The 20,097-nt window shown below is 50.9% G+C and overlaps 1 protein-coding gene across 2 annotated transcripts in view; it reads left to right on the top strand.

Moving 5' to 3' along the window:
* Positions 1-12,322, top strand: part of LOC128311327 (uncharacterized) — a 61,826-nt gene extending 49,504 nt beyond the window's left edge. The window contains exon 2 of one of the 2 annotated variants that reach the window (XM_053201287.1): positions 11,543-12,322. In XM_053201287.1, the coding sequence (XP_053057262.1) occupies positions 11,543-11,562 (20 nt within the window). In that variant the 3' untranslated portion in view covers positions 11,563-12,322. Of the gene's footprint in view, positions 1-2,689; positions 2,960-11,542 lie in introns of those variants that run through there. The other variant, XM_053201285.1, reaches the window with a different exon arrangement.
* Positions 12,323-20,097: the final 7,775 nt, after the last annotated feature.

Below are 20,097 nucleotides of genomic sequence, written 5' to 3'. Positions count from 1 at the left end.
AGAGAGCAAGTGGGGGAGGGGCAGAGAGAGAAGGAGACAGAATCGGAAGCAGGCTCCAGGCTCCGAGCTGTCAGCCCAGAACCCAACATGGGGCTCAAACTCACAAGCCGCAAGATCATGACCTGAGCTGAAGTCAGACGCCCAACCGACCAAGCCACCCAGGCGCCCCCAATTATAATGCGTTTTGAGACTAGGAAGGACTGATTCGTCTGGCAGCCCTATGGTGTTTTCCAAAATGTCTGTGCTACATAATGCTGTGGGAAAAGAGGTCCTGTGCTTAATAAATTTAAACGGAGACTTAATAGAATCTCAATCAAAGTGTCTTTGACTTAACATTTAAAGACAAGTTTAACCAGAGCTAATCAACATTACTTTGTTGTGGGACTTCTCCGGACTTCTGATATGTCAATGACCAGTATTAGCTTCCACGAGTAGGAAGGAGTCTTGTGGGTAATTTCTCATACGAACACGGGACAGTTTTTGTCAGGTTTTCTCTCAGGATGGGTCCCACAGAACACCTTGGAGATGCTGGGGTAAACATAAGTGTCCTCTGAAAGTTCAGGGCCTCTGCTTAAGAGGTGCAGTTGGCGAAGTGACAAGACAGAGGTGGAGGCCAAGGTCTCCACGAAGAGCCGCCCTTACCGTAAACCCAGGGTGGCAGTGACTTCGTGTCGCGGAGGAATTTGTGAGGCTGCACCGGCAGAGGTGAAGTCGCTAAGCTCACTTGTTATTGATGGTTGTGACTTGCAACTTCTAATGTAGTGGATAAAGACGTAAAACGTAAGCTCGCTTTCCTTCCCCGCTCACCGGGGAAGTTCCCAGTGGCCCCATTCTAATGATTGCCGACCATCCCAAATACCCTTTAGCTCTCAGCCCTCTCCCCCATCTAACTCTGGTAAGTGCATGTGCGCTTAGCCACGATTCTTCGTCACATAAAAAGGTAAGTCATTTCATACTTCTTAAGCGGTTTCAAACAACTTTTATGGAACAGGTAGAGATTTAGACAGAAACCAACCAACCAAACAAACAAATAAAGAAGTAAGAGCCATCCATGTGCAGTCTTCCCTGTTTCTTGTCCATCCAAATTGGTGGCCTTGAGCCCCATGTTAGTCTGTTGGGGCCGCCATACAGATACCACAGACCGGGGGCTTAAACGACAGGCATTCACTCCGCCAAGTTCTGGGGTCTGGGAGTCCAAGATCCAGGCACTGGTACGTCCTGCGTCCGGTGCCATCTGTCTTCCTGGTTTTGCAGGTGGCACTGTTCTTGCTGTGTCCTTACATTGTGGTGAGAGAGCTCTTGGGTCTCTCCCTCTGTTAAAAGGACACTAAGCCCATCGTGGGGGCTCCACCCTCAGGACCTCATCACCCCAGTGGTCCTTCCTCCTGACACCATCGCACGGGGGTTGGGTTCCAGCATATGGATTTTGAAGGGACGCAGTCTGTCTGTAGTGGGTGCCTACGGTCTCTCACATCAGCCCCTCAGGTCGCTTCCTTGCACTGTCTTCAAGCCCCGCTTCTCTGTCTCTCACTGTGAATCTGCCTCAATTATTCTGCTCTCCTGTCACCAGCTTGGTCTCCCCGATCCCTCACCTTCCATCCTGAGGGGCCGGCACTTACCCTGACGATCAAAAGAGGTGGGGAGCAGGTGATGGAGGAGGTTCTCACAGCCTCGTTTCCATCACCGCCAGGGGCTGCCCCGTTCCACTGAGAAGACACGTCCTCAGCAAGTGGTGTCGACCCCAGCTGCGCCTCCTTCACATCCCAGAGCCTCTGCCGCACGAGCCTGGTGTCGGTACGCTGACCCCTTACCGGCAGCCCCTGTGCCTGCAGGTGAAGCCTCACACCCCCTGTAAGCGCGGCCCGGCCTCTCCCCAGCTTCCCGCTCCAATGTCGTGCTCGTGAGCCCTTGCGTTCTGCTTTGTTGGAGCCCCTTCGCCTCAGACTTGGTTTCTTCCTCTCTGAGAAGTGCAGATGCTGGCCTTGGGTCTTCATTTCTCCGCCTCTGAATAACATCTTGTGCGTAAACTTGTGCCCTCTCGCGGCCCTGGACAACCAGACCGACCTCCTTCCTCCCCGAAGCTCCCTCTCCCCGACCCGGCCTCAGAACAGAGCACAGTCCTGTGGGTTTCGCTGGTGCAGGAGTTTGGCTTAGCAGCCACCCAACTGGCCAGAAAATAAAGGCAGGGTCCTGAACAAAGACAGTAGAGAAGAATGCACATACTCATACGTTAGACTCGCGTTGCATACCTACTCGAATGGGAAAATATTTCTCAGTTTAAACACAATCGCCTTATTTACACGCGGGAGTCTAGGAACATGCGAAGAGTCCTTCCGATGACAAATGCCGAGATGTGAGCATATTTGTGAGTGCAAACAAATGACAGCAAATAATGAATGCAGACAAGTAATTAACACTCACGGGGTGAGACCAACAGACTAATCACTTTCCCAATTGGCCTTCCTTCCTGTGGGCTGGTAGTCGTGTTCACCTTTTGCTGTTTACAAATAGACGTCTGTACACTCGCAGGTAGCACGCTCCCCCAGTTACTCCGCGTGGCCCAGGAGCATGGTGTTCCAAGGTTCCGAGTACGTGTTTTTGCTGGATTATCCAAACCTCCCGTTTTTGGTACCGTGCTCCCGATCTACCTTCTTCCAAGCTTCCTGCAGTGCTTTCTGTTTCCTTCCAGAACCCTTTCCCAGGAGCCTCTCCTCCCTTCGCCTCTGGAAACCACAGAACCAGGTGGACGAGGGTTCTTCATTAGGCATCACTGAAAAGGCCTGCATGATGGCTGCTGGGTCCTCTGCTGAGAGTGAGTTCTCCACGCTTCTCTGGGGCGCCCACGTACTTCCCTTAGAGTTTCCACTTACTTCCGTCAGCTAACGTTCACTTCCGTGGCCATCTCAGGATGTGTGGAAAGCGATTCTTATTTTAAACTCAAATGACAAGAATTTATGGCAACAGGAATAAGTAAAGTCATGGAGATACAGGTGTTTAAATTTTCGGAATTATTTTCTTGAAACCATGTGGCAATTTTACTTTATTTCCTCACGTATACTACCTAAGGATTTAAGCATTTTAATAAGCTGTGAATGTTATAAATGTTTCATTGAACTGTGGGTGCTTTAAACCAGTTCATAAGGATGCATACAAAAAGCGCTCATTATTGTTAATTATTAGCAAAACTGACTTTTTGGTTGAGATCGCAGAACCAGAAGCCAAGCTTTTTGTATGAGATCGCATGCAACCAGAGGAGTATGTAACATCGCACGTTAATGGGGAGGTCGGTGCCATGCAAATCGGTCCAGATTATTATGGAGAACAGGAGAAAAGGGAAGGCGATCAAGTGAGGACAAATGAAGTGATGTCTGGAGGAATAATACCTTATGAGGCGCTGGATTTTTGCTAGTAATGTTCTCAGTAGTAACATAGGAAAGCACTCTTTTCAAATAATTTGCTGGTGAAAACAAATGAGGTGCGACTCTGAAGTAACAAAGCTAAGTGCTTTGAAGCGATCATGGAAAGCTTCGATACTTTCTTCCTGGCTTGGCTTCTTTTCTCTCTGCTCCTCTGGGCTCCTCCTCCCTCGCCGGGAGCTCCCCTTCCTGCAGACCTCACCTGCTCCTTCTCTGTACGTCAGAATGTTCTATTTCTTCTAGTGCGTTTGCCCTTGCGATTTCATCTACTCTGATTGTCACACACGCATCCCTGCTCCTGCGTGACCCCTGCCTTCCCCAATGTCCCTAAGATCTCCCCGAGTCCAACCATCTCTGTCCCCGCTTGCTCCCCTCCCGCACCCATGCAAACCACAGTCAATCCTGTCCTCTGTCCTCCTCTTGCTACTTCTGGACACGTTCTCTGCTTCTGTCCTAGCCTCCTTCTGATCCACAAGGATGTGTGGCCTCGATGTCTGCCTCCCCAGTTAGGTCCTCTGAAGGCGTGGTCATGCCTCTTTCATTTCTATATTTGTGGCAATGGGTCGTACTAAGTCATAGTAAATGCCCCTAAAGTTGGTTGTTGTTGCATGAATGAATGAGTTCAAGCAAGTCTCTCCACGGGTTGTGACCAAAGGGGACCCACACCATCCTCATAGTCATCAGCTTCCTTGTCCTTAAGGACTTAAAATAGACTAGCATCCAGGTATCCCCCAGTGAGCTTCAGGCAAATTAAAAACATTTACTAAGCAAACGCAGCCTAAAGACATACCTCATGGTTCTCTGTTCCACCCTGATGGCCAAATAATCATGTTCTTTGTAGACTCTCCAGAGCTACCAGTGTTTTAGAAGAGCCATCCCAGTGAAAGTGCCATGGCTCAGATGTCTTGGGGGCCCTTCCTTTGCAATATCTCTTGAGTCTCTCTCTGTGCTCTGTCTGTCTCTGTCTGTCTTACACACACACACGCACACACATACATCCAGACTTGGTACTTTTTCTTAATCCCAGTTTATTCTGATCTGGGCACTGTAATTATTCAGTAGAGGTGACTTTGACTTACTTATCTTAAAAAAAACACAACTTTTTTTAAAAAGAGAAGTTTTAGGTTCATAGCAAAATTGAGGGGAAGTTTCTGAGATTTCCCATATGCCCCCTGCCCCCACACACCCACAGGTCTCCCACTCTGCACAGTCCACCAGAGTGGGACATTTGTTACAATGGATACACCTGTGCTGACACATCACAATCACCCAAAGTCCAGAGTTGACATTAGGCTTTGCTCGTGGTGTTGTCCATTCTATAAGCTTGGAAAAATGGATAATGACGTGTGTCCGCCATTATAATGACAATCGCACATGATATTTTCTTGACTTATGTTTGATCTTCTCAGAACTTACCTCAAAGCTAGATTCTCTCTAATACTGAAAAAACGTTAGAAACACAGAGCACTTTCTCTGTGCCAGGTAGAGTTCTGTTTTACAGATATCAACACAATTCTCAGAACAACCTTGTAAGGCAGGTACTACATTATCCAATTTTACCCACTGAGTAAGTAAGGCCAAGTAGGGTTTAATAATCAGTCCAAGGTCATGATGTGAACAATGCCACTGGCTCCGAAGTTGTGACTCTTTTTTTTTTAATGTTTATTTATTTTTGAGAAAGAGAGAGAGAGAGAGAGAGCGCGCATGAGCAGGGAAGGGGCAGAGAGAGAGGGAGACACAGCATCTGAAGCAGGCTCCAGGCTCTGGGCTGTCAGAATAGAGCCTGATGCAGGGCTCAAACTCGTGAACTGTGAGATCATGACCTGAGCCGAAGTCGGATGCTCAACCGATGGAGCCACCCAGGCGCCCCCAAAGTTGTGACTCCTAAGGAATGCCTTAGGTTGCTATTTTGACAGCCTCGAAGGTTCTTTCAGAATGGCCTCATCACAGCTGCTCTGGGCCCTGGGATCATCCCTCAGTGACTGGACGACCGACCACGGTGTCAGAGCCTCCTTACCCAACACCCGTGGAAACTCTAGCGTGGGTAGAACATTACCCAGAAATCCACTCTGTGAAGATATTTTGTTTTGGATTTTCTTCATTATATTTCAGAACTGATTTATTTCATTCGCAGTCCATTTTCATGGGTTTTGCTCCCAGAGGAATGACCTACCTGGGTATGGAATCTTTACTAATCATTTTCTGCCTGTACCACCTCCAGTGGGGGCAGGGAGGGTTTCTCTCACAGGAGTAGATTCCTGTGGCTTCTGCAATGCTCTGTAAGTGTAAGCTGGCCTTCCCACTCTGTACGTGTTATTAATGTTGGAAAAACGAGGTTCTCAGAGGCATTCTCCCCACCCCCAATATATCAACTCTGTCTTGTCCCCAAGAGTGCTTCTTATTTTTCTTCTCTTTTTCGGATTTGAAACTTGCTCTTTGGTTGATACAAGCGATGTAAACGTTTCCATGTATATTTTTCTTGGTGGTGTCAAAGGCTGTTGAACGCAGGGGTGAGTGGCAGCACGCTACGGGCTCTGGTGTCCCGAGTGTGTGGGTCGGTGTGCGTACTGGGTCCCCGGGACACCCTCATCCTGGCACTTCCCTACACAAACACATAACCATTGTCCTCCTTTCCCCTGACACTTTCTCGTTCAATGGGATCCTGGAGAATTTCTAAACAGTTTCTGTTCTGAGGTCTGTTGACTTATTATTAAGACGATTTTCGGGTGCAGTGCCTGGCCAAAATGGATCTTATATTCAGAAGGTGGATGAAAGCCTTGCAAAGAGAATATGGGTCCTCAGTTGGGCCCCATTGGTCTTTTTTATTCTCTGGCAGAAATAACTCAGCCCTCTGGGCTGTGGTCATCAGAAGTTCACCCTCTAATCCCCTCACTATTGCTGGTTTCCTGTGATTTCAGATAAGTCACCGTCTCTCGAATGGGGCCACACTTGCCCTACAAGGAAGGCGAATAGAAGCACCAGGCCGTTTAGGACTTGGAAACGTCAGCTGTGCTCAGTTGGAGGGTGGGGGAGGTGGCTGAGGGTGGGAACCAGGGGGCTTCTGACACCCTCTGAAGGGGATTCGGAAACATTTCGCATTTGTGCGTCTTTAGGCTGAAAGGTAAACATGTTCATCATAATTGTAAACATTTATGGAGACGTTAATTTCCAGGGTCTGTGAATATTAACATTAAAAAGTAAGTATTATATGACTTTTTTCCAAGGGAATCTAAATGCCACAGAGGTTTGATATCGCTGGTTGATTTGAAACCCATGAACAATCTCTTCTTTAATTGGAACTATTACATATTGCTTCCATTCTATTTTCCCCACAGGCTTGTATCTTAATATTTTAAAGAACAAAGGTCTTTTGTTGATTATACTGTCCTATTTCTTTGCAACAAAAATGCATACATGACTGACTAAAAAAATGTCCTTTTACTCTAAATCTGAAAGTACTGATTGTTTCCTGAATCCAATAATTATTAATCAAATTGATCAAAATAGTGTAAGTATAGTAATTTTATTCATTATTAAGTATACAAAATATGGTGTTGGAAATGCCTCTATTAAAAACAATTTTTTTTATTTAAAATTTTTTTTTTAATGTTTATTTTATTTTTGAGACAGGGAGAGACAACATGAACAGGGGAGGGTCAGAGAGAGAGGGAGACACAGAATCTGAAACAGGCTCCAGGCTCTGAGCTATCAGCACAGAGCCTGACGCGGGGCTCGAACTCGCAGACCACGAGATCATGACCTGAGCTGAAGTTGGACGCTTAACCGACTGAGCCACCCAGGCACCCCAAAAACAATTTTTTTAAATGTTCATTTATTTTTGAGAGAGAGACAAAGACAGCATGAGCAGGGGAGGGACAGAGAGAGAGGGAGACACAGAATCCGAAGCGGGCTCCGTGCTCTGAGCTGTCAGCACAGAGCCCGGTTTGGGGCTTGAACTCACGAACCATGAGATCATGACCTGATCTGAAGTCGGACCCTCAACCGGCGCCCCCCCAGGCGCCCCGGAAATGCTTCTATTTTTTGATGGGCATGGCTGTTTTGTTTACTTTCCCCTTTTTGGCTCATGGATTCACATATGAGCTAGGATTCACATTATTGCTAGAATGAGGTAAGATTTGCCATCAATTTCATTCATATTTATTGTTATCATACATATAAATAGTGATAAATGTCATCCGTAGGGATAAACTGATGAAAACGGGAGTTTTTCATGGTGACGCTATTCACCTCTCCAAAGTCCTCAGTCAGAAGCCAAAAAAATCACGTAACTGATGTGTCATCAAAGATTTATTGTAATGACCTATCAGCCAACATCTCAATCAGATCCTGTTAATTTTGTTGAAAGCAAAGGCTCGGGAAACATCTGACGGACGAGAGGGTTCCTTCTCTGATGATTAGAACCACTCACTCCTGGTCCCCACGTGGATACTTAGATGTGCCCTTTAGTCTGACCCCTCGAAGCTTTTCCATCCCAGTGGGGAAGAGGCAGGCTTCTCTTCTGCGAGCGGAAGAGTATTGTTTAAGAGCCGATGGAGGCCGAGTGTCACAGCTGGATTTCAAGGGCATACACATTAGGAAAAGCTGCATTTAGAGGCTGGTGGTTTGACCACGGGCTCCCTGAAATGCGTCTGCCTGGGCACCGGAATGCAGTCTGCAGGTTGTCTTGGTTGCACATTAGAATATCTGAGTGTCTTAAAAATACCCGCTAAGAAGGCCGATCCCGTGGCTCTGGCGTGCTGTCACGACGTGTTTTCGGAAACGCCCTCCATGTGATTGGAAAGTGCGTCCAGGCCCGGGAACTGTCGCTTAGATTCGAAGCTGTGTGAGGTTAGAAACCTGGATCGTCGCTCAGCTGAGCATCTTTGCGGACCTGCCCGGCCTCTGGTGAATACATAATGGGGAGTAAAATCCCAGGGGTCGGAACTCAGCAGGCACCAGGGATTCACATCTAAGGCACAGGGGTTTCTGGCTAAGTGGTCAAGGGTCAGGAGACCCCGCAGGAGGCCAGCAGGGCGGCTGCAGTGGCCGAGGTGGCATGGGAGCAGGGGGAGGGGGCGATGCCGACGACCCGCCCCTGGATCTTGCTCAGAGAACCTCAAGGAGCAGGCCAAGAAGGAGGGCGGCTTCATCCACAGAAGCAATTTCCAGAACATTGCTGGACAGGGACCCACGTTCATGTGTCAGTCGTGGGAAAGGACTTCACCCCGCGATGTGAGAAATTGTCATTGATGATGTCAGCTTTGGTATTGGACTCCCCGATTTCAAATATCCTGTCTCCTGACCCCGCAGGGCACTTTGGGCTGAGGCCTGGTGCCCGGTGGCCTTCTTCCCCTCCTGTTTCGTCAGACGCAGCAAAGAGATTTCTTTCCCGGGGAGCACCTCTCCTGTCTGGGGGGGAGACCGGAGAGGTGGGCGGCACTGGTCCGGGAGGCATCCTCCTCCTCCTGGAGACCCGGTTCTCCCCATCCAGGGGCCCCACGTAGATGCTCCCCACTTCCTCGTGCCCTTCCTCTGTCATTCGGTGTCTCCGCATAAATCACTTCATCAAATTGTGTTACATGCCTGCTCTTTACTTATGTGTCTCCAGCTAAAATGTCAGCTTCACAGGGGCGAGGACATGGTTCCTGGCTGTATCCTGAACGCCCAGAAGAGAGTCACATATACGAGGAGGGGGTAGGCGGGAGAAGGGGGCGAGGGGTTTTCTCTTGGGGACTGGCAGGGAGACGGCTGCACGGCTCCGGGGTGCCCACCGGCAGCTGCTGGGGTGCTGGGGCCCCCGGCGGCTCATGTGCGCCCGTCTGCTCAGAACTGGCAGAACCACTTCGGGGAACCTTGCTTGTTTTCACAAGGGCTCTTTGCCCCTCCTGGCCCTGGAATGAGGCCCCGGGCACGACGCAAGCCTTTCGCAGGGTGGGGGTGACTTCCCAAGGTGAGGGTGTCCTCGTATGTCGACACCTCCGTTGTTTGGCTCCCCAGCTGCCTCCTCGCACCGGCCTCCACCGCCCCAGACAGCCCGAGCTGCTCAGCTGACCTACATGTCTGGGGAATCAGCCGCACGGCTTGTTGGAATCCCTTAGGTAGGTCTTGTCGTGTGACGGATTCCTTGTGTTTGTCACTGTCACATTCTTGAAACTCACTCTGAGGTCGGGCTCCAGAAAACCACCTTGCTACCATGTAATAGCCGAGTGAGAAAGGTCAGGTTGCAGAATTCAGCAGACAAATGGCCCAGTGTTAGGTGTTCTGTGGTGAGAGGGCCCCGCCGTTTTGCTCTGTTAACAGTTGCCAGCTATTTGCACGTGCAAATAATTATTCCGATGGTGGATGATGCCGCACACATCTGGAGCCCATAAAACCAAGGGCAAGCCATCGCTGGTCCTTGTGAGTGGCTTCATTCAATTTCCATCTCGTGCCCACAAATGGCTCTGCCTGCAGAGAACCCTTCGGGTTCTAGAAAATGAGCACATACCTAGCACCCCAAGGTACTGGTCGCTAAGGCGTGGGGAAAGCTCGCAGAGATCAAATCAGGGAGCACGCACCAGCCACAGACGCGGGTCGTAAGGTGGCCTGGTGCTCAGACTTTCTTCTAGAACAAGCCTCGGGTTTGGGACCTCCCCCAACTTCTTAGGTGCTGTCTCAGGACCTACAGTTTCTTTTCCTTGTATTCTGATTTGTTTGCTTTTCCTCATATTTTGTATCTTTTGCCTGTCCTCTCAGGACAGCGAAGCCACAATTATCTAGTAGTAGGAGTCACAAGAGGACGTCATAAGTGCTTCAGGGATTCTCAGTCTCCCAGGGACTCTACCTTGATTATGGAGAAAGAACTTTCCCTTCCCTTCGCAAAGGTCACTCTGGTGGGACCGGTTACTGGTCGCCATTACTCTTTACCGTAACAGCTTCTTTCAGGGTCAGTGCGGTGCCTGTGGAATGTTCTCACAGGAGGGAGTGCAGTTTGTCGAGGGGCTGCACGGAGCCTTCGCCCCTGTGAGATGCTGACCCACTTCAAAAGCCAATGAAATGTGCAGTCATATTTGCAAACTAATAATCACGCCTTGTAAGGATGTCCTCATTACTTTAAAAACTAATAGGACATTTTTATAGCCAATACCCAGAACACTGGGTGATGGGTCATGACCGTATTCCATGCTGGACCCCCAGACTCAGCTTCCCCTTTCTGTGAGGAGCCTTAATGGCACATCAGGTACAAGCCTCCCCACTCACCCATTCACGTGTGGAGGTCAGCGTTTTCAGTGTAGTGCATTATTAACTTTTAGAAATCATGATGAAATACATATAACAAAATTTGCCACTATAGCTACTTGTAAGTAGCATTAATTGCATTCAAAATGTTGTGCAACCGTTACCAGTATCTAATGTAAACTACGGACCTTGGGTGATAATGATGTGATAATGCAGATTCATCCATTGTAGCAAATGTATTATTCTCACAGTGGGTGTTGGTAATGGGGGAGGCTGTGCCCAGGTATGCTTAAGGAGGTTAGAGGAGATCTCTGTCACTCCTGCTCGATTTTTCTGTGAACCTCAAACTACTCTAAAAAATAAAGTTTATTTAAAATAAATCCAAGGATCTTCACTGCATAGAAAACAAAAATATACAGTTGTCCAGAAATTATGATGGGGATGGGGTAGCACCCAGGGATCTGTCTATACCTTTATTATTATAATTACATTCTATATCAATTATTTGATTATACATTTATATATAACTACACATGTATATGAATAAACATGCATATGATATCTGTCTCTCCATCCATCCATCCATCCATCCATCCATCCATCCATTCATCTGTATCTATCATCTCTCTATCCACCCACCCACCCACCTATCTATCCATCCATCATGTATCTATCCAACCATCCATCCATCCATCCATCCATCCATCCATCCATCCATCCATCTCATGATTTGCCCTCTGTATGCTGGAGACCCAGGAAAGCAGTGGTATATCTCAGTCCAGTCCGGAAGGCCTGAGAACCAGGGGGGCCAGCGATGTAAATCCCAGTCCAAAGACAAGAGAAGACTGATGACCCGGCTCAAGCAGGCAGGAAAAACTCTACCTTCCTCCGCTTCTTGTTCTCCCCAGGCCTCCAACAGTTTGGATGATGCCCAGCTGCAGGGGGAGGGCTGTTTACTGAGTGCACAGATCCAAATGCTAATGTCATGGAGAAATATCCTCGCAAACACATCCAGAAATAATGTTGAATCTGGGCACCTGTGGCCAGTTGGCTTGACCCATGAGATTCGCCATCACTCAGTGTGGACTTCAGGTGAAGTCAAGGGCCAGGGTTCTCCAGGAGACGAGAATGGTCTCAAGGGGTCTGTCCTGCAAGGTTTATTTCATTGGCAGGATTAATTATCGTGACCCACATGTGAACTGGGCTCCCCCCCCCCCCCACCAGCTCGGAAAACACCCTCACATCTGACTGGAGGTTCAAATGAAGAATTAATTTGAGTCTCATGAAAACTGTAGGCAGAGCCAAGATTACCTCGAATTTGTACACAAGGAAAACTGAAGGTGAGAAGTTACGTGACCTACGACGTCCCCTAACTATGGAGGGGCAGAGCCTGGATTTAAACCCAGGGCTTCTGACTCTCAGGTCTGTTCTTTCCTCCACCCGCTGCCTGCCGCCTTGCCTTCCACCTAATTTATGAAGTGGAAAGTAATTCCAAACGAATCCACAACCGTCGGCTTTTTATGTGTGTTCTGCTCCCGACGGTTGGTTTGGGCTCCACCCGGAGGCCGTTCTCTCTCCTGTGTGGGCTTGGCTGTGGGCAGGGGACCTGCCGGTGTGGGCAGCGGGACCTCCCTCCTCCGTGCTCGGGGACAGCCTGCCGAGGGAGGTGGACGGTAATGAATAGGTTTTACTGTGAAGGCAATTTTTATAAACCAAGCTCCTTTACTGTCAGGAAAAGTGAAAGCAGACCATTCTGTGCTGGTGACGGAGGGGGGCAGAGTGGTGGCCGGCTGGTCACTGGACGTGTCCTCCCATGGCCTCGGTGTCCCCTGCACCGTGCTGACAGCAGTCAGCCACCAGGTTTCCCTTGAGGGGAGCCTGCGCTCAGGTGCGCGCGAAGCCGTGGGATCAGCGCACCGCCCTTGCCCCGGAGGCGCCTGCTCCTGCCTTGGTCCTTCCCCGGGGCTCCCTTGAGCCCTGAGGGTGACTCTCGGTCTGTGTCATGGTGCTTGCATTCACGGTCTGCATCTTGGTGCCGCTCATCAGACGCTGAGCACCTGCCAAGGGTTTCTTGTTTTTCATGTTTGAATTTGCGAGGCGTATAGTGAGTGCCCGTAGACGACCCCCCTCGGTATTGGATGGGCGACCAAATCGATATAAAACCCCAGACGCTACCCAGCCGTTCTGCTGGAGGAGCTCAGCACCGCGCCTGAGACGGGGGGCGGATGGCACCAGACGCTGACTCGCAATGCCTCCTGGGGACAGAGGAAATGCAGAAGGCGGTGCGGAGGGCGGGGACGTCGGCTGGTCCCGAGGGACGGCTCTCTGTGCCAGGGTTTGGGGAAGGGGAGAGTGGGTGGGGGACAGTGGCTGGACATGCGCCATCTGTCACGAGGTCAGCGGGTCCTGTGTGATGTGGTCGGTGGGGGTGGAGGGGACAAAGAGGAAGGGCCAGCTCACGGAAGCGTGGGGTGCCCGGTGGCGGGGCCGAGGTTGGCGGGGGCACTGGAGAGCACGAACGAGGCGCCGCTGAGGAGGTCCGAGCAGGACGGTGGGTCCCCGCGCTGATGTCCAGGCGCGAGCGGGGGGACGGGCAGCTGGGCCAGAGAAGGTGGACAGGCCAGAGAAGCAGAGACGACACGAGGGGAAGAATCTGGAAGGCTGACAGCTTTGGTAAATGCCTACAGTGACACTTTCTTTTCATAACATGAAGCATGGTCTGGTTTTTTTTTTCAGGATCTTTCCTGCAGACACCCATTAGTCAGTCCTTTGTGAGCCAGCCAAATGCTCTGGGGACACACGGCGGGCTCTCTACCTGGTGCCTGTAAGGTTTGCGGACACCTAAGGTTTTCAGGCCGCACGCGCGCAGCCAAGCGTGCAGAGAATGCTCCTGCTGCCCCGCCGGGTGATAGGGACCTGGGGGCGGCTCACGATTCTCTTCTGCATGCCCAGGTATGGGGTGAGCCCCCCGTGAAGATGCTGTGCCCTCGGTCCCCTGCTGGCTGCCGTCGGTGGCTTCTTGGCCAGGGTGGACAGTGCGCCGGGTGGGGGGACTCCTGCGCCGGGGCGCGGCTGTGCGTGGGGGCTTCTCTGTGCTCCCGGGAGGCTCCACGCCTTCCTACTTGCGACCACGGGAGCACCTGCAAGCGGGGACGTAAAGGCGTCAGACGAGAGCTCTTCCCAGGGAACTCGGTTGGCCACGGCTGCCTCTAGTGTCTCCCGCTGGTGCTGACACGAGCCGTGTCCTCATTTCTCATGGGCGTCTTGCCTTTTCCCTCAATGCCCCGGGTTTCTGGAGGCATCACTTCATTCTCACTCACGGAAGGAAGGTGGGGAAGGTTGCCTCCAACAGGCAGCAGCGATGCTGAGCGTCACTGTGCTAATGCCAGCTGGGAGGGGGGGCCTGTGATGGGGCCTTGGTGGGTCCCCCTCTGTCGCGGGACCCAGAGCCAGCCCAGTGTGGCCGCGTGTGGAGCTCAAAGCCAGCCTGTGTCTCGGGAGCCCACCCACCCTAGGGTCCCAACACTCCTTTCTCCGGAAAACGTGCCTCTGTGCCTCTGCCCCCAAGCTGCCTGCCTCTCCGGTGAGAGCGATGGGTGGTGGCAGGTGGGTCACCAGGGTGCTGTCCGGCCCGCTCCCTGGGGTTCCCACGCGCTGTCCCTGCCTCTGCTCTTGTGCTTGGCATTGGGTCTCCCATGTGTTTGGTGCCTGGCTCCCTTTCTGAGGGCTGATTTGGGCAGCTCTGGCACAGGCTGGCGGCTGGTCCCTTGTGGGCCCGCGGTGGGGGGCTGCTGTACCCGGAGGCCCCCCCTAAGCCTGCAGCCCCCATGGTTGCAGGGCCAGGTCTGTATCTTCTCCCAGTGCCAACCCAGCCTGCTGTGCCCTGAGCCTTCCCAGGATGTGTGCGAGGCTTTCTGGGACCATCCCTGAGCCCTGGGCACACGGGGCTCGTACCTGGGGTTGAAGAACCTCCTGGCATGTCCCCCGGCCTTGCAGCCTTCATCACGGGGCTCTGGGACTTGAAAGGTACAGCCTCGTGGAGCAGGGGACTGGCTGCTTGGAGGACGGGGGTGGGGGTTGTCCCGGGCCAGCAGTCGTGCTCTGGCGGACTGGCCGTGCACAGGGTAGTATACCTGTGAGCTTGCCCTACCCCTCCGCAAAGTGTCAGGTGCGAACTGCCTGTCAGTATTGTAAGGATTGACAGTATATTCAATAAATGATAGTAGATGACATTTCCTTCCCTTCCCCACATTCTCAACCGTGTGTGTGAAGAAAAAAATGGTATAATTCCCACGAAAGAATTTTATTAAGCCCTACAGAACCTTATATATAAGAATCACCATCCTTACCACGGGGCTCACAGCACTTGGGACCATCTCCTGTGGCAGAGGGGCACAATCTGGAAAGCGTGGGGAGGGCAGAGAGTGAGGGATCGTCAGTGAGTGTGGACTTAACCCTCCGTGTCTCTGGGGTCCAATCTGTGGGGTCCTCACTAGAGGAAAGGGGCAGGGACACCCCACGTGCCCAGTGCTTCCGGCCTGCTTCACGGACTGCGTGAGGCAGGCTGGGCTCCACCCTGGTGACCAGATGGCCGTGACAGGAGCAAGGAGGCGGGCATTGTTGTTGTCTCGCCCTCCATTTGGAGGAGGAAGAAAGGTGAGTTGCGAGCACCAACCTGGAAGGGAGAGCGTGAACAGGTGGAGTCGGGCAGTGCCCAGACCTGGCTGGTCCCCCACCGTGCGACCCGGAGGTCTTGTCCTCTGCGTGTGGGGCCATCTGCCTGAGCTGGGGGCACGTGGGCATGTGTCCCTCAGTGACATTTTACCAAGTTTATTTTTATTTACTTGGAGAGGGAGAGAGAGGGACAGAGAGAGAGAGAGAGAGTGAGGGAGGGGAGGGAGAGAGAAACAGAATCCCAAGCAGCTTCTGTGCTGTCAGCGCAGAGCCCGACACGGGGCTCGACCCCACAAACTGTGAGATCACGACCTGAGCTAAAATCAAGAGTCAGATGCTCAACCGACTGAGCCACCCAGGTGCCCCGTTGGACCTTTTAGATAGACGGGAACAGTGGACGTCCAAGCCCTAACTGCATTTGAGACCCTAAGTCTGTTTGTCACTTTAGTTTTCAGTCAAAATCCATTGTTGACTCTGATTGTCATTTTATGCATGCTGTCATAAATGGAGCGGGGAAAGGATGCCTTGTCAGGATGATTGGATCTTCTGTGAAATGAAAGCCGGTTCCTGAGACGGTGCCCACCCTGAGAACAAAGACAAGGGGAGACTTCTTTAGCCATCGGCCTTGGAAATGATTAGGTCTGCCATCAGAATTGTGACGAGGACACTTTTTTAATGATCTGTGTGTTTTCTTATTTTTAAAAATTGCACGGTTAATTTAAGGCCAATGACAATTTTCTTGCAAACCTACGACAGTCAGATGAATTTCTGTTACAATATGATACTGAAGGACGGAGAATCCTTGCCTGAAACCTGTATCATCAGAGCTCTTCAGTGCACTAGTTGTCAGCATGAAGACAAGAAGTGATAAAAATAATTATTAACGTATGCATTACTTTCAAATCTTCTCTTCCTGCTTTTTAACACTTGAAAACGCTGTGGTCCCTGGGCAGTTAGGTGAGCAGGTCAAATATTTAAGCACTTGGTTGCTCACTCTTGGGTACCTGGCAGACAGTGTTCACTGGGATACTTCAAGTAATAAAAGGAATGCTTTCGTCATGGAATGTGTATTTTAGCATTTATCTAACATGGAGCACGTTGAATTTTCTTCTGATGAGTGCGAACTGACACAAATAACCGCACTTACAACTGTAATTTTGGAAGATGCCAGATGATCGTCAAAGTCTTTTCCGGTAGCGTGAAGACAGTGGACACTTCTCCCACCCCCTCCCCGGGCTTGGCTTTGAGGGAGTAACTCCAGACTCATCCTTTGATTCCAGTACATGGAGCCTCAAGATGGTTTTCTTAACAGTGGCTCCCTCTTCCCTCTGTCCTCAATCCAAACTCTTCTTCATGCAGAACCTCTTAAATCCAGCCCTTCTGCATGGTCTCAAAACCATGGTGTGTGTGGAACGCACACCCTGGAAGCTGTACCACCTACACCAGCAATTTCGACCCTGAGGAATAATGTTGGTGACGTGGAGAGAAGCTTGGAGTCTTGCTTTCAGCCGAGCCTCCCTCTCCAACAGGGCCTTGGAATCAGCTCTGCGTAAAACACGATTTTAAAACCGTTGCCTTAGACTACTCTCCGAGGCCCAGAAAGGGGAAGTGAATATTCATGTATTACATGAAGGAGCACATTTAATTTTACTGAAGTGGTTCACCATCGATGTGGCCCACATGCTACCTGGCAGGGCTGGAGAAGACAGGGCACAAGATCCTTAAGGGAAAGCCTGTCTTCTATTTCTGTGCCCCCAGCTTTTGGTTAAATGTCTACCCAGTGCCAAGCACTTGATGAAAGGGAAGAGAAGGAAGGCGGGGCTGAGCGAATGAAGTCTTAGAGCCTGCGACAAGTTCATAAGGAACCAGCGTGGACAGACTGAGTGCAAAAGTTTCAGCGGGATGAAGAGATGGGAACTTGTAAATATTGCGCCGGGGGAGGTGCTTCATAATCCCTGTAATTCAACTGACCCAGGACCACATAAATGGCTAAGAACCAGAGCCTCGCCCATGAGTCGTGTGAAAATGTCTTCCGGTGTAAGTTTCTCTGGGACGTAAGGCAAGAAGACACGCAGCGGTGAGCGCATGGGCGTTTTGGGTACGTACCCTCTCACGCTGTCGGGCCCATTCATTCCCAGCTTGCTGATGCCGTGGCCTCTGGGTTTTGAGATTGGCAGGGTAGCAGCTGGGGGACTCAGGAGGGGGACTCAACAAGGGCAGGGTCGTCTGGAAGAGGTGAAGTAGGCTAGACCCAGAGTTTCCTCCACTCATACATAGGGAGGGTTCTTGAGAAAGTATTTAGGAAGGCCTGACGCTCTACCTCGGCCCCCTTGTCTCTTTTTCCCCAAACAAGCAAACAGACAAAAGCTGGACCACCTACTTTGCTCTCTCTGTTGAGTGTTCAGTGTGCCAGGTGTCACTGCAGTCGAGTGGTGGGGAATCTCGTGCAGAGATACCCATCAGCTCCTCACCAGAAATATGTGGGACGTTCTTAAAACATGTGCATTCCTGGCCCTTCGCTCCAGGAATTCTGACCGGGCTGGATCCTGGGAATCTGATTTTTAAGAAGCTTCCTGGAGTATCTTAATAACTAGCCGGGTCTGGGAAACACTTGTTTAATGGAAGAATGCACTCTACCGAATATCCCCCCCGCCCCACCATGTATATCCATCATCCTCCACTGTGGCTTTTTTAGCACACACATGGACTCCTCAAGTGCCCCGGGATGTCCCTGGGTCATGGTTAGGGGCTGCTGGCCGCAGGCTGCTGGCACCCCTTGCCAATGAGGACAGTTCTGTAGGAAATCCCTGCACCTCTCGGCCATCTCCCCTCTGCCGGGAGGTACCGATTTGCCGAGACCCTTTGCCTTGTAAGCGGTAGACTGGGACACCCAGGGCTTGCTTAATACACGGTAGAGCCCCACCCTGGTCCTACCAGACTGGTTGTCTCCTTGGTCCCAGAGGACCATCAGTTCCTCCATTACTGTCCATCACGGAGACCAGACGGCGCTCTCGCCTGTTACCAAGAGCGTCGCTCCACACAGTGTTAAAACTCCCTCCAGATTACATCTCGGGCAAATGTTTGCCTTTCTGCTTATGGCCCATTTATTCAGTCCATTGTAACCATTCATTTGAATCATATACATTTACACTGGAAAAAAGCTTAGGCCTTGTGACATCCAATTCCTTCATTTTACAGGGAAGCAACACACAGAGAGAGGAAATCATTCCATTAAGGAGAACTCTCAGTCAAAGCAGCGCCCAGGCCCAGAGCCAGCCCATCACTCTTGCCACCCGGCTGCAGACCTCGGTCGTAAGAAAGTGTTGGTGGCTTCACTATGGCCACCTGTGAAAAGAGGCTTCTTTCCTCCACACCTGTGAAAATCTGGAAGCCGAACGGATCAACATTCTTGAGGCCTCGGACGTTCTCTATTCTGGGAGAGCACACGTGGGGAAGGGGCAGAGAGACGGGGACAGAGGATCTGAAGTGGGCTCTGCACTGACAGGCTGACAGCAGTGAGCCCGACGTGGGGCTCAAACTCAAGAACCACGAGATCCTGACCTGAGCCCAAGTGGGACGCTCAGCCAACGGAGCCACCCAGGTGCCCCCAGACATTCTCTCTTCTGAAGGCAGAGATCATGTTCTCTGGTGTCTCTTCCTGTAACATTCTCCCAAGCTGAAGTGTTTTTGGTGGTGCACTTTGATCTCATTTGCTGTTTTTTTCTGGTCTGGAGCATCTTTCCAGAAGAAACGTCGTGCTTGCTTGGAAGCAGACGAGCTGGCTGGTGAGTGGAGCAGGAACGAGAAGGCCAGAGCCGTGCGTGACACCCTGCCCTGCACTGGCATGCTTCCGTGGGGGGGTGGGGGTGGGGTGGTTCGTGTGGCTCCGGGCTTTGGGGTCACCACCAGCTGGCCTCAGGCAAGGGAATGAAGACGACCTGTCCCATCCCCATGCCAAAGGCCACTGAAACCTTGCAGGTGTAGAGAAAGGGGTGAGGCATCCAGGTGCTCTGAAGACATCGTTTACTTAATCTCCACAACAATCTCAGGATTTTGCCTCCTTAGTCCTTGAGGTAATGCACACACTGTGAGTGTCCCTGACATTCCTGCTAAAGTGTTTGCTTCCGCATCAGTCAGCCAGAGGGCTGGGTCTCGCTGATCAGCGCGCTTTGGAGATTTCACTTAATTTGTATCTAATACTTGGTTCCGTCCCCTGTTAAATGGTGTCATTTAAAGACCTGAATGTGATCACGTATATAAGCACCCAGTTCAGCGCCTGGCATAGCACAAGAACTCAGTAAATAATAGTTATTAGTATTATTGGAGAAGCCACTGACCCAGGGTACACCCCTGACAAGTGACATCTGTTTGATCTCAATTAAGAAGAGTGAACAGGGGCGCCTGGGTGGTGCAGTCGGTTAAGCGTCCGACTTCAGCCAGGTCACGATCTCGCGGTCCGTGAGTTCGAGCCCCGCGTCAGGCTCTGGGCTGATGGCTCAGAGCCTGGAGCCTGTTTCCGATTCTGTGTCTCCCTCTCTCTCTGCCCCTCCCCCGTTCATGCTCTGTCTCTCTCTGTCCCCCCCCCCCAAAAATAAATAAACGTTGAAAAAAAATTTTTTAAAAAAAGAAGAGTGAACATTTATGGGGCATTTACTCTGTATCAGGTACCAAGGTAGTTATTATGTAAGAATGATTTTTTACTTAATCTTTAAACCTCTTTAGGAAGTGGGCACTACCATTATTGCCATTTTGAACATAAGCAAGCTGAGGCCTTGGGAAGCTGACAACT

The sequence above is a fragment of the Acinonyx jubatus genome, chromosome A3 (assembly GCF_027475565.1).
Source record: "Acinonyx jubatus isolate Ajub_Pintada_27869175 chromosome A3, VMU_Ajub_asm_v1.0, whole genome shotgun sequence".
Taxonomy (NCBI): domain Eukaryota; kingdom Metazoa; phylum Chordata; class Mammalia; order Carnivora; family Felidae; genus Acinonyx; species Acinonyx jubatus.
Note: the sequence above shows the minus strand (reverse complement) of the source record. Positions and strands in the feature narration are given on the sequence as shown.